This window comes from Babylonia areolata, chromosome 9 (genome assembly GCF_041734735.1).
Source record: "Babylonia areolata isolate BAREFJ2019XMU chromosome 9, ASM4173473v1, whole genome shotgun sequence".
Classification (NCBI taxonomy): domain Eukaryota; kingdom Metazoa; phylum Mollusca; class Gastropoda; order Neogastropoda; family Buccinidae; genus Babylonia; species Babylonia areolata.
The window spans coordinates 20,247,104-20,269,198 of record NC_134884.1 but is presented as its reverse complement, the minus strand read 5'-3'; the positions used below and the strand labels follow the sequence as shown (position 1 = coordinate 20,269,198).

The window sequence follows — 22,095 nt, the reverse complement described above, 5'->3', positions numbered from 1 at the left end:
CAGTTGTGTTCAAGGTGAACTTTACCAATGTATTTCCTCAACATACTTTACTGATTTGTTTATCCTGTGCTGTTATGAATGGTGACAAATTAGCTAGCTAAGTCAATGACACTGGCTTATTATGTCATACTTTGCTGCTTATACAGTGACTGTGTCTGCTAAATCCAGTGATACTTTTCTGCAGTTCATCTCTCAGAACCAAGCACAGCAATCAACACCGCCTCACACACTATCTAAAAACAGTGCAGGGTCTTCACATTGTGCAGTCATAAGCTAGATCAGTCCTCAGTAGATGACTGGCCTGTACGGTGCAGAATGAAGAACACCTGCCTCATTAATATCTTACCTGTTCAAGCCAGTCAAGCACAGTCTTGGCGGTTGGCCGATCTGCTGGTGTTTGACTGGTCAACTTCTGTACAAGTTCCTCCTACAACCAAAGCAATCTTGTTCAACAATACAGGTTGATTAACATGACTTAATTCTATATGCTGGATACAAAAACAATAACTGATACATCTTGTGTATATGGATCGATGTGTGTATTTGTATGAGTGTATGGTGTACTGCTTACACCAACAAAAAATAGTATCATACAATCTTTGACAACTGCTTAAACTGGTCACAATAATTATGATATACATTGTTTGTCTGCAGGCATGTGTCTATGTGCAAGTGATCATGTCCAGATATTTTTGCTTTATGCGAAAAATGCCTGCATAAAAATGCCTGGTCTCTGCCGATACAAGATTCAACACCTATAACTGCTCAATGATAGCACTTGCAGCCATGAGTGTCAGTTAGCACAAAACAATAATTATTGTTGAAGAAGGAATGTCTTGACACCACCACAGTCCACACAACTCCTCTGCCCTGTAAATAAACTGCACTTAGTTCATACAATGCCTGGGAGGGCTGGACGGGACTCCACTGACAATGCTTTGGGCAGGAATCTTTTAGCACACAGACTCAACAGCACTCTTCCAGAGGACTTGGTTCCTCTTTTCTAAGCTGGACCCACGTTCATCTGGCTGCCTTTATCTCTTCTTCTGTTCAACTTCTCCATGTCTGTCTTGGTCTACCCTCTTTTCTTTTTCTCTCAAATTTCATATCCTAACAGGGGTCTCTGAAGCTGAGATAAGGAAGGAATTAGTATCTCAGGAAGTTATGTATGTTCATCGAGTCAAGGTCCACAAGAGGTTGGACAGAGTCCAAGCCAAAACCTTCTTTTTGACTTTCTGTTGCCCACATCTTCCGAAGGTCACCAGGGTGGGTTATTTGCAGGTGAAGATGTCTTTGTATGTGCCATTGCCAATTTAGTGTTGTAAGTGGCAGAAGTTCGGCCATGTGCAGAAACGTAAGGAGGATGAGGTGTGTGGCATCTGCTCTAAGGCAGTTCACAAGGGCGAGCGTGACAGTCCAGCCCTTTGTGTGAACTGTTGAGGCAGCCTCCCGTCTCCCTCAAGGACTGCCCCACCTGGAAGGAAGAAAAGGACATTGAGAGAGTGAGAACAGAGCAGAAGATCCCCTTTTTTGAGGCAGAAAAGATTGTGGAGGCCAGTTTGCCGAATGCAGGACCTTCCTGCGCAGCAGTCACATGGTCCAAGGTCAGCATTGCTGTTCAGACAGTTTCCACAAGACGACAGACAGGCAAGGGAACCAAGTCTTTAGCCTCGGATGGAGGGGTTGTATCCATCTCTTCCTGTCCTGCACGGCAGTCTTCAGGGGCTGTTGGGCATGGGGGGGGGAAAGCCTTCGGTGGAGGCATGGTATCCGCCCCTTGTCCCTCCCTTTGTCAGCTGGCCCCTCAAGCTGGTGAGAATACCAGGAAACCCCCTACCCCACCAAAACCAAATATGGGGGAAAGCCTGCAGGCTTGGCTGGGCTGTGGGGAGTGGAGGTGGTGGATGTTCTGGTTTGGCCAGAGGTTCACGCCATCTCAGGAACAAATTTTAAAACACAGAAAAAGAAACTAAAAAGAAAGAGGTCAACACTCTGTTTTGTCTGACCATGAGCCATTACAGATGAAGGTCAAGGAGCAGGAGGAAGAGATGGACTAATCGTTTAGATGCTGCTACAATTTTATCTTCACTATTTGTGGCTATAGTCCAATGGAACATCTGTGGAATTCATGCAAATTATCAGGAAGTCCAGTTGGTTTGTCAAGATTCTAAACCTTCAGTGCTGTCTCTGCAGGAAACTCTGCAGAGAGATGGCAAACTTTTTAACTCTTTTGGGTTTTAATGCAGTTTCTAAGAATGCCACAATGGAAAAGTTGTTCAAGTCCTGTGTTCTGTACACAGACATGAAGCCACATGAAGCAGTAAGTGAACACTTGTAAAGATCTGTAGCAAGAGGAGTGGAACACCCAGACAGACAAGCTGTTCCAAATTCGCCCACACCTAAACGAGATCCTCCCATCAGTCATGAAGAACCTGCAAGGAGGAGTCTGTGTTGTGCAGACTGTGTATGGGGCACACTTTTCTTACTTATTCTTACTTGTTCAAAGGGGAGGAGGCCCCTCTATGTATTCCTTGTGACCAGCCTCTCACTGTGAAAAAAGTGCTCATTGACTGCTGGGATCTGTATGACGTTAGACACAGACATTACACAGCAGATTTTCTGAAGACTTTGTGATGTCTCTCCATGGACACTGCAGCTGAAAAATGGTAAAGCAGCAGGACCAGATGACATCTCTGTGGAAGCCTTTAAGTCCAAAGTAGACACTCCTGTAGAGCTGCTATACCTATCTGGGAGGAAGAAGTACCATCACAATGGAAAGAGAGCTACTTCACTGAACTCCCCAAGAAAGGCAACCTCAGTAAATGCTTCATCTGCAGAGGAATCACCCTGTTGTCAGTAAAAAGAAAAGTTTGACATAACAAATACACAACTGACCCCCAGTTCAGAGATCAGTAAACAGAATTCCAGAAGAGCCGAGTGGACCAGTTCTACAGTGAGCCACCCTCTGTATCATTGCAGGAACGCCCCTCCAGTGGAACTCCCTCCCTGTACACCAGCTTTGTTGACAACGAGAAGGCCTTTGACAGTGTGGACGGAGATGCCCTACATAAATTGCTTCTACATGATGGACTACCCACCAAGCTGGTCAACATCATCATGAACAGCTATGACAGAATCAGTTGCAGCCCCACAGAAGGGCCAATGCCTTGATGTGGTTGGGGGTCTTGAGGTTCTTGTGATCCATTAGGACTATGCCAATACAGGCTTCTGGTTTAGTTAAGACTCTGTTTTTATATGTTAATTTTTGCCCTGATAAAACTTACTTGACTGAGGCTGTGGTTCAAATATAAGTCCCTGGAAGGGTCACCCATACTGGACAGGTGAAGGGGAAGGGATAAGACTATCTTCACATTCACGAGTGGTTGCCGTAAGCATCCTGTAATCCCACACTTGAGTCATTTGGCTGTGGAATGAATGGCTGTATGGTAGTCACAAAATGACATTGGATTCATGCGAGGGACAGTTCCCAGCAGAAGGACGCTATGTGAATGGCCATCCACTGTCCTTTCTCCAGTGCAGCAGAAGATAAAGATCTTCTTGAACTTATTCAACAACTCCAAACACTTTGTGATCTTGAGCGATTTAAATGGTCATTCTCAGCTTGGAGAAGTGACCACCCCCAGTTCAGGTCTCATATTACACAATGCCCCTGGTGGAAGTAAGGGGGTAAAGCCCCCTTAAACTTTGGATCTGTAAAAAGAATAATGTTTGAAAGTTATGCCTAAATAGTGGGGCATATGGACAGGGCCCTGAAGTGAAAATAGGTAAGGGAAGGGGTGAAGGAACTTAAGAACTGCCATTTCATGTGGCAGTTTCTTACATTTCTCTCTATGGGGTCCATATACACACATTATAAATACGTTAGAATTATATTTATTATGCACAATGGGTTTAATCCGTTAAGTGCCAGAAAACTTTGTATAAAAAAGTACTCTCCCCTTGCCAGGGGATTATGAGGATTTAGGGGTAATAAAAAAAAATCTAGTACAAAAACTATACAAGATACAGAAGCACAGTAAACGTATATGTGAAGGAAAATGAATATGGATTCTGAATCTGAGTTTTTTCCCCACTTATTTTGATTGTTTTTTGGGGGGTTTTGTGTGTTTTTTAGCACCAAAAGTCCATTTCCACCTCCACAGAATGAAACCCCAAAAGAAAACAAAGAAAATACAACAGGAAAAAGCATGCTTAAAGTCAGATTATACCTCTATATGAAAATAAAGCCAGTTATATGTTTATGATAAGAATCACAATGCTTCTTAATATGTATGTAAATAACTGTCCCAACAATGACAAACAAGGGTTCTATCAAGCTGAAGAGTTAATCATGTTCTCAGAAACTGAACAGTCAAGATGTTGTTTTTGGTTGTTGTTGTTTTTCGTTTTTTTCACAAGAGAGTGTTCCCCCTTTAGAAGGGCAAGCTCTCTGATGATACTCCCTCCTGGTTGCAACTGAGCCAATAGTCTGCTGTGCATCCAGTTTGTCTGCTCTTCAAAGGAGTCAGTCAGCAAATCAGTCACAAGAAGTGTGAAAAAATAAAACAACGAGATTCCTGTCCACTGTCTGTTGGCCCTGGGTTTCATGTAAATTGTGGATGATTGGCTGTTGTCCAGTTTTTGCTAGATGAACACTGTGAAAGACAGTTCACTGAAGTAATGGCCACATCCCTTTCCCATGCCCTCTGTCTGGCCTTCGTTCTATTGTAAACCACTCCACTCTCTCTCCTCCAACTTCTTGAATTACATCAAAGTACAGCACCCTTACAGTCAGTCCTTGTCAGCTGTTTAAAATTGATGACAAAGCATCAAACTTTGCTGTCAGTTTTTTCACAGTCAATGTCATCACCTTTGAGTTCGAACCAATCATCAGACAAGACAGATGCATCTCTCATCATTCTTTCCATATTAATCATTCTGCACAGCCTGCAATGTTGTGTAAATCTGTTGAGTGGTCTTCACTGGACAAAATTTCCAATGTTCTTTTTGCATATGATGCAAAGCCACTTTCCAGGCAAGCTCGACAAAATCCAGTTAGTGAAGCATTATCAAGAAGAAAGGGGTCCTCCACCTGGCGCATGTTCATTTAATTAGTATGTTTATAATCCAGACACATTAAACTAACTGTTCAGATTCTGTTGTGCTGACTGAACCAAACTCTGATGAAGGAAGAATTGGAATGGCTGCAGGACAAAAGTGGATGTCTTGTAGGCAGTGTGCAGGACGTCAGTCATGTCTTACAGACACTGAACGGGTTAAGCTAAAAACCTAGATGGGATTCAATAGCACAGAGGCAGAGTGTTTGGCGTTCAATCTGAGGATCCTCGATTCCAATCCTGGTTGAGGGACTAGGAGGGTTCAAGTTGGAAATCTGATTTGCTAGTCTTCCAGGCCAGCATATGAGCAGACCTGCTAGCTCTATAAATGCTTACAAGTTTAAATGCTGAAGATAAAGAACACACAATCCATTTAACAAACCATGAACACCCCCGAAAATACAGTATGGCTACCTAGATATCCGGGTATAAAAGATCAAATACATAAAAAGCTAATTCACTGATGTGAGTGAATGTGTATCAGCCCAAAAACGCAGAAGAAGAATGACACCACTCCCTTTCCCCCCTCTCTTTCTCACTGTCCACCCCCTAATTTGTAAATGGCAAAGTGGGTCATAGTTCACCTGCTTGGGCCACTGCTTTGTGAACTGCTCAGGCATTCTCTCTTGGCGGACATCATTAATGGTTTTGTAACGCTCCATGTCTGTTGTGAACCGGTTGCACATTTCAAACAGGATGATTCCCAGGCTGTACATGTCACACTGGAACACACCTTCAGACTGATAATGTCACACTGAAACAGACCTTCAGACTGATAATGTCACACTGAAACACACCTTCAGACTGATAATGTCACACTGAAACACACCTTCAGACTGATAATGTCACACTGAAACACACCTTCAGACTGATAATGTCACACTGAAACACACCTTCAGACTGATAATGTCACACTGAAACACACCTTCAGACTGATAATGTCACACTGAAACACACCTTCAGACTGATAATGTCACACTGGAACACACCTTCAGACTGATAATGTCACACTGGAACACACCTTCAGATAATGTCACACTGAAACACACCTTCAGACTGATAATGTCACACTGAAACACACCTTCAGACTGATAATGTCACACTGAAACACACCTTCAGACTGATAATGTCACACTGGAACACACCTTCAGATTGATTGGCTTGTATTTGATTGTGTGTATGTGACAGAGAGAGAGAGAAAAAGAGAGAGGAGAGAAGAGATGATTACAATTTCATGTCACATGGAGGATATGTGACTGTGGGTCTGTATGTGGTTGGTGAGGCCAATATCGGCCCGTAAAGTATGCACACATATGGGACAGGAGTATGTCTTTATAGCCATATACTGGCCAATGCTGAGATTTTGCTACAATCTTGACATGTGTGCATTAATTTGTTCACTCAGTAATAAACTGGATCTGATCATATCCAAGATAAACGACAAGTAAAAAAAATCAGTGTTCAATTTTTTGGAGTAGTGTATGCAATAATCGCTCCAGACAGGTCCAGTTCTGTTTTTGTTTTTTTCCTGTCCCATCATCTGCTCTGCTTCAGTGGCATTACTCCCATGCCACTCATTTTGAGTCCCTCATACATGACCACACCTAGGTTCATCTGTCACAGTCCACAGCCAACCATCGATGTCAGGTCGCCAAGAGGCCACACATCAAAGAAGACCCTGCCCTGCCACTGAGTCACTCTGGTGGTGTTTGGTAGTGCCTGTTCTCTTTTAACATACTTAGGACATCACCTACTAAGCCCTCTACTGACGACAATAATGGCTTAGTCACGGAGCCAGACTGAGTGAGCGTCTTCCCCACAATGGACACCACCACTACGTCCCTCCAACAACAGTCCCCCATAAATCTGCCGACACTGAAGACCTCGATAAGACTAACCCCAACTGTGGAAGTGGATGGGTATCGGAACTGAGATCACCATGAGAGCAGGACATAAAAGCCCACATAATTCAGAAGTCTAGTTCTTTTGACAAAATTAAAATCGATGGATCAGATGCATTCTCCCACTCCAAACATTTCAATCATTATGTAATGTTACCTGTGACTCAAGTCAGGGTGATATAGGATGTGCACACAACTTAAGCTATTCATTTTACCAACCAAACCTGTTCAAACCTTCATTTCCACAGTATCTTTGGCACACAAGCCAAAAACTGGCTTGATAAAACGTTCAACTTGAAAAAAAACTATTTTTCTCTCCAAGTGATTGCTGAAATTCACCTCCAATCAAATCAAATCAAATTATGGTGCTAAGAGCCTCATTGAGCACTAAGGCCAAATTCACCTCACACTGCTCCATTTAGCATATGTGTGTGTCACAAACCAGGACATCAATCAAAACGTCAGTCTACTCTGCTACACTGGAGTACCTCTCCTCCAGTCCATGTATACTTCCTTAATAAACTTCATTGTTGATTGAGTTATCTCCATACCTCCACTATGTCCTGTTCTCTAATGTCTCAGTTTGCTCTTTGGCCTTGGTATTATTCAAATGTTTGCAACTGTAGTAATCTCTACGTTGAACTCTATAACCAATCTAATCCAATTCTTTTATGCTGACGCTAATAATCAGAATGTCCTGAAGCTTTGACTACTACTGCTGGGTTCCGTGCTCTCACAACCAGTATATATCTGGTACACTAGTCAATGCGATCCCAGATAACCATATACTCATGAAAACTTACTACTGATACTTGTACAAGCATAAATCAAAATCACGACAAAAGATAATGACAAGTACTACCAACCTTATTGTCGTACCGAGTGCCCTTTATCTGTTCCGGAGCAGCATAAGTTTCGGTGCCCACACCTTCTGAGTGCTCTCCAGCTACAGTAAACCCTTCTGGAAAGCAGATGTTTAGGTAAAGAGAACCCAGGTCACTGCACTACATTATTCACAGACATGGAACATTAGTAATGCCACTCCCATTCTCAGTAACAGATATGTTCAAAGCAACAGGTACAAATGATAAAGGGATTAACATCTGTATGAAGTTCACTGATGCAAGTGGCACAGACACACACAAAGAATAAAGAGTTGGTGCATATAAATTCAACTGGCATGAGCACACACATGTGGACATACATACACTTCAACAGTTGAGCAAAACTTTGGACACACCAATACACTTAAAAAATATTTTTATGATATAATGATTAAATGTCACTGCACATACCTTCACTCTCTAAAAAGATAGATTAAGTAATATGTGTGAAGCTGTATCAAAGCGGCTTTTATATCGTTTCATGACTTGCAAAACAAGAAGAATGCAGTTTCAGAAAGAACACTACACATTCAATCATCTGTTTGGGAGATCACCATGAGCAATGTGTTCATCAACAAACAACATGTGATTACCTTTTTTTTGGTTTTGTTTGGAAAAAGTTTTATGACACCACATAGAAGTAGCGTTGGCATCTCTCCAACCATCACAACCTGGGCTTCTGCGGTCTTCTTTCGAACATCATCAGAAGTTTCACACTGATCGACACTTCCAGGTTCATGTTGGTTTTACTTTGTCTGACTTCCATGGGTAGGAGTTGGCATTCTGTCTCCAGCTCTCTTCATTATCAAAATCAACAATATTGTCAACTCCCTAATGCAATGCTTCCAAATCCTCACTGTTCATGGATGTATTGCTCTCTACACAACAGGGAAAACAATTGCTAGCATTCAGTGCCAGCTTCAGTTGTGCTGAGGACAAGATCCATCAGTGGGCTAAGGGGAATGGTTAACATAACATCTACAGTAACTAAGGCTTGGTGTATTCACCACTCTGGTTTTCAATCTGTATGTTGCGGTGAGTGAGCCCTCCCTGATCAACTGTAGACTGGAACTAACTCTGAATTACGACCCAGAATTACATTTTGGTCCAGTTAATCCTATGTGTGACTGCATTTTCAACCCTCTCAAATCAAACAAATATGAATGACAAATATGAACAGTCTAACGCAATATCCCACCTCTGGTGAATTTGATTTCTTGTCAAACTGTGTCAAGAACAAAATGCTCTCCTACATGGCAAACTTAAAATCAATTAGTGAAGTTTTTATTTCCATATCAGTGCATACTCCAATGACCTAAAAGTGTGAAACAGTAAACGAACAACAGGCACAATAGCTGAGTGGTTAAAGCGTTGGACTTTTAATCTGAGGGTCCTGGGTTCGAATCTCAGTAACAGTGCCTAGTGGGTAAAGGGTGGAGATTTTTCCAATCTCCCAGGTCAGCATATGTGCAGACCTGTTTGTGCCTGAACCCCCTTCATGTGTATACACAAGCAGAAGATCAAATACGCACGTTAAAGATCCTGTAATCCATGTCAGCGTTCGGTGGGTTATGAAAACAAGAACATACCCAGCATGCACACCCCTGGAAATGGAGTATGGCTGCCTGCATGGCAGGGTAAAAACGGTCATACACAAAAAAGCCCACTCACGTATATATAAGTGAACGTGGGAGTTGCATCCCATGAACGAAGAAGAAGGAGAAGAGAAGCAAACGAACAGTGCAGAAATCCCGTCCTTCCCCCTCTTGCCTTCAAATCATGTTGTTGCGTAATTTCTTCTGACAATATTTTCTTTTTAAGTCTTCAGAATAATACAGTGAATTTTGTTCACTTGTTTTACTTATTATCAGCTCCAAAGCTTTCAAACTGCGATATAGACCAATGTGATCTGTTTACATTAATTTACAGCAGCATATTTTTTAAAGAATTTTTTTTTTTTAAATCATTTTTATTAAAGCATATAACAGTCTAGGTACTGAGCTTGATTACTGCCCATGTATGAGGTGTGCATGTGTGTGTGTGTGAGTGTGTGTGTGTGTGTGTGTGTGTGTGTGTGTGTGTGTGTGTGTGTGTGTAAAAGAGATAAAACATGACACACTGGATGTAACAAAGCAACCTTATAGAATTTGTTACAACTGGCGCGTTGGATGCAACGTAAGCCAGATATAACAAAGCAATTTTGAATGTCCCCGGCATTGTGTTTTAAGCGGCTTCGACTGTATATATGTAAAGTTGCAGCACACAGACCTACAAAATCACTCAGCAGAACTATGTATGTGTAGACACACATGCAGGCAGACACACACACAGACACATACATACACACTTTACATTGATACCACAAACGGAAATGGCACATGCATACATTTGTGTAGTTACGCTCACACATTGCTCTCACAATTCACACACACACACACACACACACACACACACACACACCCTATACATACATACTCATCAGCTCCCACAATACAAACACACATTTCAGCTCCCATAACAAATACAATGACACACACACGCGCGCGCGCGCGCGCACACACGCACGCACGCACACACACACACACACCAGCTTCCATGACACAAACATAGGCATGCACACATACACATTGCCACAGTTTTGCTGCTGTGGTTACACAAAATCCCATCAACCTGAGGCCATGAATCTTTAGTCCAACATGTTGTTCAGTCTACTGTATTTTGGAATACATATCAACTATAAAAAATAAATAAATAAATAAATAAAGAATAAAGAAAAAACGCCTAGCAGGCAGACATCAATACATACACACACATTTGTGAGCACATGCACAGACACACACAGCATACCATTGCAATCCTTACCTTGTCTTTCTGACAATGAGGAAGGCAGGTATTCTTTGGCCAAACCAAAGTCACCAATTTTCACCTGTCCTGTTCCTTGAAGGAATATATTCAGTGGCTGCAGACACCACAAGACAAATATTACTGTCCTTTAAAAAAAAAAGTAAATAAACCAGTAACAATAATATTGTTTTCAATTCATAATCAGTATTGTGATAACAAACTAAGAATAAACAAACAACTATAATTAACACCTGGATATCACACATACACACACAGGTATGTTCATTGTTACAAATGGATCATTCTTCCATTGAAGAAGTATTGCTAGTTAGTTCAACAGACATGTTTACATTTTGCCTAGGAAGTTTCATAAATGCATTCCATGTGATGTTCATTTTGTTCACAATATAAGAATGTACAGAATGCCATGGTTCCAGAAACTTCTAGACCATTCCAGAAAGGATACCCAAGCAGCCAGCCTTTCATGCTGTGTCAACACTAAGCCCAGCAAGTTGCTGTCAACCTGACACAGCAACACACTTCCGTCACACACAGCCAGTTGCTGTCAGTCTGACACAGCAACACACTTCCGTCACACACAGCCAGTTACTGTCAGTCTGACACAGCAACACACTTCCGTCACACACAGTCAGTTGCTGTCAGCCTGACACAGCTACACACTTCCGTTACACACAGCCAGTTGCTGTCAGTCTGACACAGCAACACACTTCAGTCAGACACAGCCAGTTGCTGTCAGCCTGACACAGCAACACACTTCAGTCACACACAACCAGTTGCTGTCAGTCTGACACAGCTACACACTTCCGTCACACACAGCCAGTTGCTGTCAGCCTGACACAGCAACACACTTCAGTCAGACATAGCCAGTTGCTGTCAGCCTGACACAGCAACACACTTCAGTCAGTCACAGCCAGTTGCTGTCAGCCTGACACAGCAGCACACTTCTGTCACACACAGCCAGCTGCCATCAGCCTGACACAGCAACACACTTCAGTCAGACACAGCCAGTTGCTGTCAGCCTGACACAGCAACACACTTCTGTCACACACATCCAGTTGCCGTCAGCCTGACACAGCCAGTTGCTGTCAGTCTGACACAGCAACACACTTCAGTCAGACACAGCCAGTTGCTGTCAGCCTGACACAGCAACACACTTCCGTCACACACAGCCAGTTGCCGTCAGCCTGACACAGCAACACACTTCAGTCAGACACAGCCAGTTGCCGTCAGCCTGACACAGCAACACACTTCTGTCACACACAGCCAGTTGCTGTCAGCCTGACACAGCAACACACTTCAGTCAGACACAGCCAGTTGCTGTCAGCCTGACACAGCAACACACTTCTGTCAGACACAGCCAGTTGCTGTCAGCCTGACACAGCAACACACTTCTGTCAGACACAGCCAGTTGCTGTCAGCCTGACACAGCAGCACACTTCTGTCAGACACAGCCAGTTGCTGTCAGCCTGACACAGCTACACACTTCTGTCACACACAGCCAGCTGCTGTCAGTCTGATACAGCAACACACTTCTGTCACACACAGCCAGCTGCTGTCAGTCTGACACAGCAACACACTTCTGTCACACACAGCCAGTTGCCGTCAGCCTGACACAGCTACACACTTCCGTCACACACAGCCAGCTGCTGTCAGTCTGACACAGCAGCACACTTCTGTCACACACAGCCAGTTGCTGTCAGCCTGACACTTCAACACACTTCTGTCAGTTTCAGTAGCTCACTGCGTCACTGCGTTCGGACAAATCTATATACGCTACACCACATCTGCCAAGCAGATGCCTGACCAGCAGCGTAACCCAACGCGCTTAGTCAGGCCTTGAGACTTCTGTCAGACACAGCCAAATGTAGCCAGCTAGAAACAGTATGGTGCTCTCCAGAAGGAAGAAATAAATATCACTGTGGTGGATTTTAAAACATTCTTGTCAATAATGTGTTCATCCCATTAATCAAAATTTAGCACACCCGGAAAATACCACTATTTAATGCCCTGGGAGACAAGCGGTCCATAGAAATTTGTTGAATACTTGAGAATGCAACCTCATACTTTTCAGAAAGTGCTAGATCAATGTACAGAACATTTGACAAGACAGTAAACAATTTTTTTTATCTTCTTTGTCATATTTAAACAATCATTTCTGTACAGCACAGATAAGGCTTTTTTTTTCCATCCATCACTGATCATAGGGATTCACACTGAACAGTTACATCCCTTGGACCAGTCATCCATCTGTTTTGTGTGCATGACACAAAGCAAAAAAGCTGGCTGGTGCTGGCCAGTGTGAACACTGTTTGCCAGCATCCATGGCGGGAAAGCCCCAAATGCCATGCCCACAATTCCTGGCCAGCAGCTGATGGCTGCTGTCAGCATCTGGCTGAGCTTACTGTGAATGTAGCCTTAAAATCAAAATGAGGAAATCCTGGCGGGTGGTGGGTGTAGGAGGGGGCAACTGACATGTATGTGACATCCATATGATTATAAAGCAATGTCCATACTGGCATACATTACATCATGCAGCTGGACCTACATTACACTCCAATAAAAGTCTGGAAAAACTCACAATTCACATGCAACTAAAAAAATTTTTTAAATGTTTACATGTAACAATAGTTTATGACCATACCAAATAAAATGACAACACTTCATGATAACATACAATCTATGTATAATCTGTCTATCCATCAAACTGTCCACAAGTTTATCTATCTGTGTTCTCATAAATGAATTGGTTTCATAAAAATTTCTTGTCCCTGTTTTTTCTAGTATAATATTTGTTTCCCTTTTAAATCTAAGTATGTTAGAATCAAACCCAACTTAAGTAAAGTGTTCTCAGAATATCCAAGTTCGATAAGTTCATGACTGTGTGAAATAACAGCAAACAGCTTCAAATTTAATGATGCCTGGCACTGATGCTCACCTGCTTGCAAATTTCTGATTAACTTCCAAGTAGTTCACATGTCTTAATAACTTCCAAGTAACAGTGGGTAGTTCACTCTAGCAAAGGTTCAAGTACACAAGTCCCTCAGATGTTTCTTTGAATATTCATCATTATGTATTTACTGATCCAAGGCCCATTGACAACGACCCAGTAATTAGCCAGGAACTGCTGTCCTTAGACAAGCACGCAGTTCTATCATTGTAGCTTGTAAACTTAATTCTGCCATCTTGACAGAACCTCATATCCCTGTAACATATGTGTGAAGACGTACCTTCAGGTCTCTATGGATAATGTCATGAGAGTGAATGTAGGCCACTCCCTCCGTGATCTCGTGAAACACACGCATGATGTCAGAGGATTTTGACCGCAGCTCTGTAAGAATGAAGTTTGCATGCCATTCACACATTGTGGGACACACACACACACACACATACACACACACAGAGGGAAGTTTGTATCATACTTCCAGTTTCGTTAAATATTCTTACCATGTCAAACTGATGCAATCTAGGTTTATTGGTTTGCTCTGTTTGACCAAAATTTGCAGCTTACTCAGTAATAAGACATCCTGTTATTAGTCTGCTGTCTGGAAGCCATTTGAATGCTTTAAGCTCTGGGAAATTTTTTTTCTCCAACTTTTTGAGTGAAAAGTTTGAAGCTGTGATTAATTTATATTGCACTTTTTTAACCCTTGGCCTCAAATAAATGCAAACATGGTGATAGGTTTGAGATGGCCTTAGTGGTCAGCAACACAATTTGGATTTGTCTGACAGCCAGTCAAATGCCATTTCCAGCTGGAGCTAATTACTAATTCCATGGCCAGCAAAGAAACGCCCCATGTGAACCATGGCAAGAACTGTGGGGACAGATGGGTGGGCATTCAAGTTTGACATGACAAGTATATTTAACCCAACTGGGATTGTAATACAAACTCTCCATTTTGGAGTTCTATACTGTACCATGTCAAACTGATGCAGAATTCAAAGCAAAAGGAGAAGGCCAACACCTACTGGTTCACATGGAGAGTCCTTGGAACAGTAACTGTATTAGCTGCAACAAAGGAAATCCCTAGGAACCATCTGTCATCATCATACACAATTCCCTGAAGTAGAATTTGAAGAATGGAGTCCCCGAATGGCAGTAGGCTGCCTCTAAAACATGCCAAAGAGGCACAGAGTACTGAAAGGCAGCCGAAGTGGCAACTGCCTGCTTCTCATGCACTCTCAGAATCAAGCAACTAAGAATCTGAAAGTGCCTTGGGTTCTAATCTGTGGATGTTCGAACTTGGCTTTCCAAACCACCTTGGACAGGACTGGAAAGGGAGGAAAAGCGTAAGTTAAGAGGTTGCCCCAGTCCAGAGACAAAGCATCCACTGCCCAAGCTTCCATGTCTGAGACCAGTGAGACATAAATTGAGAGTCTCTTGTTGAACCTCATGACAAAGAGGTCCAACAGCGGTCAAATCCACAAATTCCACATTCCCTGAAGGGGACAAATCCAGGAATTGTTTCCACTCTCCAGAGACCTTTGGAATCACAAACAAACAGCCATGAAACTCCAGGCCTGGGTTCAAGAGTCCTGATATCGCATGTTTGAGAAGCAGTTGCAATATCTTTATCTTCAAGATGCTCTCCTGCTCCTCTGAGCTGGGTAAGTAAGAAGGAGTAAATCTTACAAGAGGACAGTCCTCCAACAAATACAGCATGTACCCAGATCCTAACACCAACAGAACCCAGTCATTGAGTCCTAAGATGTGCCATTGTTGAGCCTGCTGAGAAAGACTCCCTACTTGCTGGGGCTGAACAACTGGAGGTGCTAAATTGAGACCAAGTCATTGGGGGTGCTGTTTCTGGGCCTTGGCTACCTCCGGTTGACGTGGACCAAAGAGGGAGTGCTGTTGGGTAGGATTTGACACAAGGCAGCCTTTTCCTCCACCAGGATATCCAAGAGGTGGAGACTGACATTCCTTCTGGCAAGCACAGAGTTGTAGTGCAGGCTGGTAGCAGCATCAGCCACAGCTGTCGAACAAGCAGCCATTCTATTGCCAAATATATTCAGCCTTGGGGTGCAAAAGAGTCTCTGAGGTTCGGGAGAAGGCGGCCCTAAAAACCGGACACTCTTCCCACAACTGGTTGGACCTGTAGTGGGAAATGTCAAAGAAGGTGTATACCATGGAGACATCCAGCTGGCATCAATGGACCAATTTGTCCCATTCAGTCAAGGTCTTGAATGAAAGAGTGGCCACGGTAGGGAAGGGAGAGCATTGCTGGATGTGAATCTTGTCCTGTGCAGAGGGCTTCACCACCATATAGGTGGGACTGTCAGGAGTGTGTAAGGATCCCACCCCACCTTGGAAGAGTCTTTGAAGAACTTCCCCAAGGGGAAGGCCCCAGTGGATGAAAAGGACTCCTTACTGGGAGGACAGAAGTACTCCTGACCATGTGTCCCATCTCTGGGACATTAAGGCAGCTACTGGTCCTAAAGGTGGTGTCATGCTGCCAAAGAAGGGTTATTGGTGACAATGTGACTTGAGGAGCAGACTGCATGAGTAACCCGCATGGGGAGGGTCAGGAAGTTGTCCCTCCACCCTCTGCAGCACAAGCCCCATAGCGAGACAAATACTGAAGGGTAAACAGTGCTGGGCTGAGACCGGGGGTAGAGGGCCTGGCCCTCCACTCAGCAAAGCATGTCCCTAGCCCTGGGGAAAACTCCCCTAGGGCTAGGAATGGGGAAATCCACCCATAGACACAGCCAGAAAGCACTGGAAGAACAATGTCAGCCACACTTGAGGAGAGTGCCAAACCTTCTCATGTAGCATATGAGAAGAGATAGGGACTCATGCGTGCTGGAAGGGCACAAGCACCTACTGATCTCCTGACAGAACCAACAGCTGAGAGAGGGGAAACTGCAGGCTTCCCGAATCTGGGTAAGCTGACCCAGAGGTGCTATGCCCCAAAAGGGAGGCACTGGTGACCACGGAGGTCACCCTGACTGACACCAGCTCGGTCCCTGCAGCTGAGGCAGTGCGCATCCTCAGGGAAGCACTGGATGTAGTGGGTATAAGAAAGCTGGGCTGAGTCCAGGGAGGAGAGAACCCTGGTCTTCTCGGAGCTAAGCATGCGCCCACCAGTGGGTGCCGTCCACACTGTGAGCCCATCCCCACAGGTCACAAGGGTCCTGGAGATCCAGGAAGGGAGAAAAAACAAAAGTCAAGTCAAGGTTTACTCCACAAAGACCCCATGAGGGTACATAGAAAAAAGAAAACAAAATGGACAAAATGCAAACAATACATGGAGAAAATGTATATATGGCAAGGTTACATATCACATAACAAACTTGTGAGTAAATAAATGAAATAATGCTGCTTTTAAAGTATCATCTGTACACAAAATCATCAGCACGTAATTTCAAAATAACACAAACGGCACCAACATTAACTAACCCAACATGTATAGAAATAGAGCCAAGTAGAGTAGTAGCATTTAAAAAATGTGCATAATAATTTATATGAATATAAAAAGTTTCAATAAAAAATGTCTTATTCTTTGCCATAAACTAATGTGAAAACTTCAAAGCATTTGGGTTTCTGTTATATTATGGCTTTAACAAATGTCCGAAAAAAGAACATTGAAATATATAATGGGACTCATCACCAAGATCACTTAAATTACATTTAGAAAGAAAAAAACTTGACCAGGTCAGAGGGAAGGCCAGTGACCAGTACAACCTGGGTGTCAGACACGCCGGCAGACCAGCAAGCCGACAGGTTGGAACCATCTGACACACACAGGCCTCCCCCAGCAAGGGAGACCAGCCAGATGGTAGGTTGCCTGACAAACAGGCAAGGGTCACACAACCAGTATCCCCTCCTGTAGAGATACTGGGTGACCTGACCTGGGTTAGCAAAGGAGAGCTGAGATTGAGGAGAAAACAAAGCAAAACATTAATTCTCAGATGAAAATGTCTCAGAAAGCCACAAAATAACAAACGTGAAAGAAAACATTTCAAATGCACAAAAGGCTGGCAAAGACAGAAGCAATGGCCATTGTGAATGAGTAATTGGCTCTGGGCAGAAATGGCATTTAATTGGTTAGCAGACAGCAGACTAATAGTGAGATGTCTTATTACTGATATAACCACAAATTTCAGCCAAGCAGGAAAAACCAATAGGCCTAGTTTGCATCAGTTTAATATGCTACCAATTAATGACACCAGTTAATATTTCAATACCAATGAAGACAATACATATGTAGCTGACATGGGTAGTATCAATAAACTTCTGAGAGATTTTTGTTTCTCTCTGCTTGCATCCTTAAATCCTCCAAATGCACTTAATCCTTTGACTTGCTTCTGACAGAAGTTTCAGAGTCCCATTCACACCATAGACCCATCTAATTTAACTGTTCAGAAGGCGCAGCGTCCTATCACACTCTGTATGGTCGTCCTTGTGTGTTATTTTTGGTACCTCTCATAGACTGACAATGCATTCAGAATTGCAGACCAACCCTAACCTGGCCCAAGCAGCATGAAATGGCAACATGTTGCAAAAGACTTTCGTCCACTGATTCAGGATTTGAAGGAGTGATGGGATGGTGGACAGTGATGGGCTGCATGCCGTGAAATGTGGGACCAGCATGGTGTTAGCCAACCACGCTCAGCTGACATCTAACAAAGGGGTCAGCTTTCAAAAACAGGGAAGGCATGAATGCTTCTCCAGAGATGCCAACCCCATCAAGTGGTTGCAGGAACAATCAGGAAATATGGTAGGAACATTTAGAATTTGGTAGAAACACTTGGACTCCGAGCCGCATCAGCAAACAGACACAGACACTCTTTGACCGAGACACAACTTGATTTAGCAACATTCTATTTTGTTCGGGCAAACAATTAAGCTGACTCATCCACTCAATGCTGTTTCAAAAACAAGCATGCGATTAGCTGAGCATCATCACATGGGACCAAGGTTAGTAGTGGCTGCCCTGACCTCATGATCGATAAGTCTAGAGCCTCTGGGTAATGTTACGACTAGAAAGCATGTGACCATGCTAAGTTAGTTGAAAATGAACTAGTCAGAACAATTTTGAATGGCGGAACAAACTGCAATCGAGCGTGACAAAATACAGCAAAATCGTAACAGTTGGCATCTCTGTTTCTCACTTTACTGCACTGTTCATGCGTTTGATATTGTCTGAAGAGTGAGCCTGAGCTGAGGCAGTTGATGGATGTGTGAGTGTGAAAGAGTGCATATGTGAGAGTGTGTGTATAATGTATTTGTGTGATTACATTTTTGCTTGTGTAGCAGAGAAGTTATCCAGCAGAAGGAGAAGAGTGATCTTAATCATCAGTGTACTTCTTTCTTCAATATATGTGTCTATAGTGTGCTCTTCGTTCTTCAATACATATGTATATAGTGTGCTCTGCTGTCATACTACTTGTTCTTTGTATCTCTCATTTCTATTTTTCTTGAAAAACTTGACTTGGAGAAACACTTTGCTGATTGCATTTCTTCTGTGGATGCCAACAAACCATGTGAATGCTGGACTGAATATGTATAGAATATCAGAAGTTTGGATCATGGGAATGTGTGAACATAACGTATGGAGATTAAAAATTTTCATCTACTGGTTTATTTTATATGTGAAAAAATATTCATTTTACTTTCAAAAAGTAAGGATTATATACACTTACTTGCTTGCAACACTTTGCATGCAACAAGTTTTAATTATTACCCTTTGTGAGCAATAACTGCTTGGCACAGCGGCAACAGAAGCCAAAATAATATGTGGCAGTGAAAGGGTTAAGGATGCAAACAACCCTGAAATCTCTCTCTCTTACACACATATGCATGCACTCATATTTATACACAATCACTCATACACATGTTCTAATACACATGCACAGACAAGTTAGTGTGTGCACTGACTGAGGGAGAGTGAATTGATCTGAACCACTACCTTGGTCTGACTTCAGCCGATCATTACGCTGAATTATCCAATCATACAGCGTTTTCCTGCAAAGTTCCATCTGGATGTACAATGTGATGGTGCTCTGCACACACACATACACACACACTGCCCACAACTATGCCTTTATCAAAAGATTATGCATGTCCACAATCTGCCACTTTATTCTCTGCAAATACCTGTCCCTTCGTCTGGAAACATGGATAATAGTACTGAATCTCTAACATAAGACCTCTCACTTGATCATGCATTTCATTAACTTGGTGATTAAAGAAAAACATCCATCACATATCAGGTGATAGACAATGACATAATTTTTTGTGCTGTATCTTCTTTCTCTAGATAAGCAAATGAAAAAATTCAACAGTAAGTGGCTATCTTGATGAAGTTTGAAGCAAGGTTTTGAAAAGGATTTTCAAAACTTTAATTTTTGTTGTTGCGTAGGTGTTCCTGGCCAAAAAATCTGCATACTGTGGGAAACTGACAAACGATCTTTTCACCTTTCAGGTCCTATTACATTCTCAAATGAATTTTCCTACCCTTGCTGGATAATTCAACATCGAAGGATTTCATGAACAAATGCAATTTAAAACTAACCCTGCACTTGTCAATAGCCATTGCCATAACAACGAATGCCACACCAATCTCTTATAAACTGACTACCCTTTATCATTTTTGATTCCCTACAAGATCTGAATTCTCTTTGACCAACTTTATCAAAGTGCATGAAAATGTTGATTTGATGAATGCTTTGATATATCTATATGTACACAATCATTCTGATACGTCCCTGATTACAGTCTAACACATGGTGCATGAGTCAGTGGTTTTATAAATGAACTATCAAGATATGATTTCATTCCCATTCTTTGAAAAAAAAATTATACACTAAATTTTTCTGTATATTTCCACTATCCCTGGCCAACATTAAGTGCAGATCGGCAAGTACTTAATCCCCTTCATTTCTTTGCACATGCAGAAGGTCAAATGTACATGTTAAACATCCTGCAAACAATGTCAGCATTTGGTTGGTTATGGAAACACTGACATGCATACGAACGAATGAAAACAGATTACAGCTGCCTTCATGACAGGGAAAAAAACAAACATACATGTAAAACCTACTCATTGATAAAAATGAACATGGGAAGTGCAGCCTGTGAACACATAAGATGATGACAAAGAAGACCACTACCACCTTACCTTGGGCTGAGAGTTTTCCTCCTCTTTCGTCACGTCATTCACGTTCATTTGGCTCAAACCGGGATTTGCATCACCCCCATCTTCAACCTTCCCACAGTTGTCCACATTTATTAAATCGACCTTAACATTTGGAAAGTTTTGGTGCTGCAGTGCGGGTGAACCCTGTTTACCCATGAGCACATTGTTGTCAACAGTTGAGTTTTCTGCAGGTCCATGTGGCTTCTTTACAGAAGTGCTGGCTGATCCACGGCGGTTTTCTTCATCTTCACGGTGTGCAAACTCAACGCCGTCAGAATCTGAGTTTGTTTTGGATGTCTGCTTGGCTTGCATTGGTCTGAAAATGAAAGGAACATTCTCAAGTTGAATCAAATGGGAAACCAATGATTTCAGTATAGCAATATTCAGTATCAAACCAAAAGAAGTCCCACATTTCACAAGCTGAATCGAAAGGGAAACCAATGATTTCAGCATAAAAGTATTAGATAACAAAACAATATTTAAATAACATACCAAAAGAAGTCCCACACTTCAGAGTGACAAGCTGTTAACAAAAGCATGGTCCCTGTCTTGAATGAATGACTGACATGTTCATAAAAAATAGCTGTTCAAACACTTTCACGTTTCACGGAATTGTAACCACATTAAAACATTTTGGAGCATCATTACAGAAACTGCTTGTTATTTTTTCAGTCAAAACTGGATCAACAAGGCCCACAAAGTACAGTAAAGCTAAACATTTTTGTTTACCATTGGTTCATATATTTTTGTTGTCAATAATTGATTTTCAACACAACAACAACAAAAGGTAAGTGCAAACCCCACAGAAATAGACAATTGCAATAAAACTGTTGATTTCATGCAACAGTGTTTCTTAATTTGCAACAAAACTGTTGGTTTCATGCAACAGTATTTCTGTTGTAATACACTTCATTCATGCCCACAGTGGTCACAAATATTTTCAGTTATTGACCATCCTGTTTGAAAGGAATGTCATACATACTTGTAGATTCTCCTAGACTTGAGCCTCTGGCTGAAATGTCTTCACATACCTGTCATCTGTTGTGGCAGGGCTGTTTTCCTCGTCACTAACTTCTGATGATTCTTTCGATGACGACTCCGCTGCACAGACAGCATCAGTGACAGATTCCATAGCATCAGGTTCACAAAAATACTGTACAAGCTGTCATTACCTGGTCACTCACAATGA

The 22,095-nt window shown here is 42.4% G+C and overlaps 1 protein-coding gene across 1 annotated transcript in view; it reads right to left on the bottom strand.

The window, feature by feature from the left end:
* Window positions 1–22,095, bottom strand: part of LOC143285589 (eukaryotic translation initiation factor 2-alpha kinase 1-like) — a 31,689-nt gene that overhangs the window by 5,010 nt on the left and 4,584 nt on the right. Inside the window, exons 3-10 of the mRNA XM_076592983.1 lie at window positions 21,938–22,007; window positions 20,889–21,222; window positions 19,677–19,770; window positions 13,995–14,095; window positions 10,765–10,861; window positions 7,885–7,979; window positions 5,702–5,839; window positions 347–427 (exon numbers count right to left, since the gene is read on the bottom strand). Of these exons, the coding sequence (XP_076449098.1) occupies window positions 347–427; window positions 5,702–5,839; window positions 7,885–7,979; window positions 10,765–10,861; window positions 13,995–14,095; window positions 19,677–19,770; window positions 20,889–21,222; window positions 21,938–22,007 (1,010 nt within the window). The remainder of the gene's footprint in view (window positions 1–346; window positions 428–5,701; window positions 5,840–7,884; window positions 7,980–10,764; window positions 10,862–13,994; window positions 14,096–19,676; window positions 19,771–20,888; window positions 21,223–21,937; window positions 22,008–22,095) is intronic.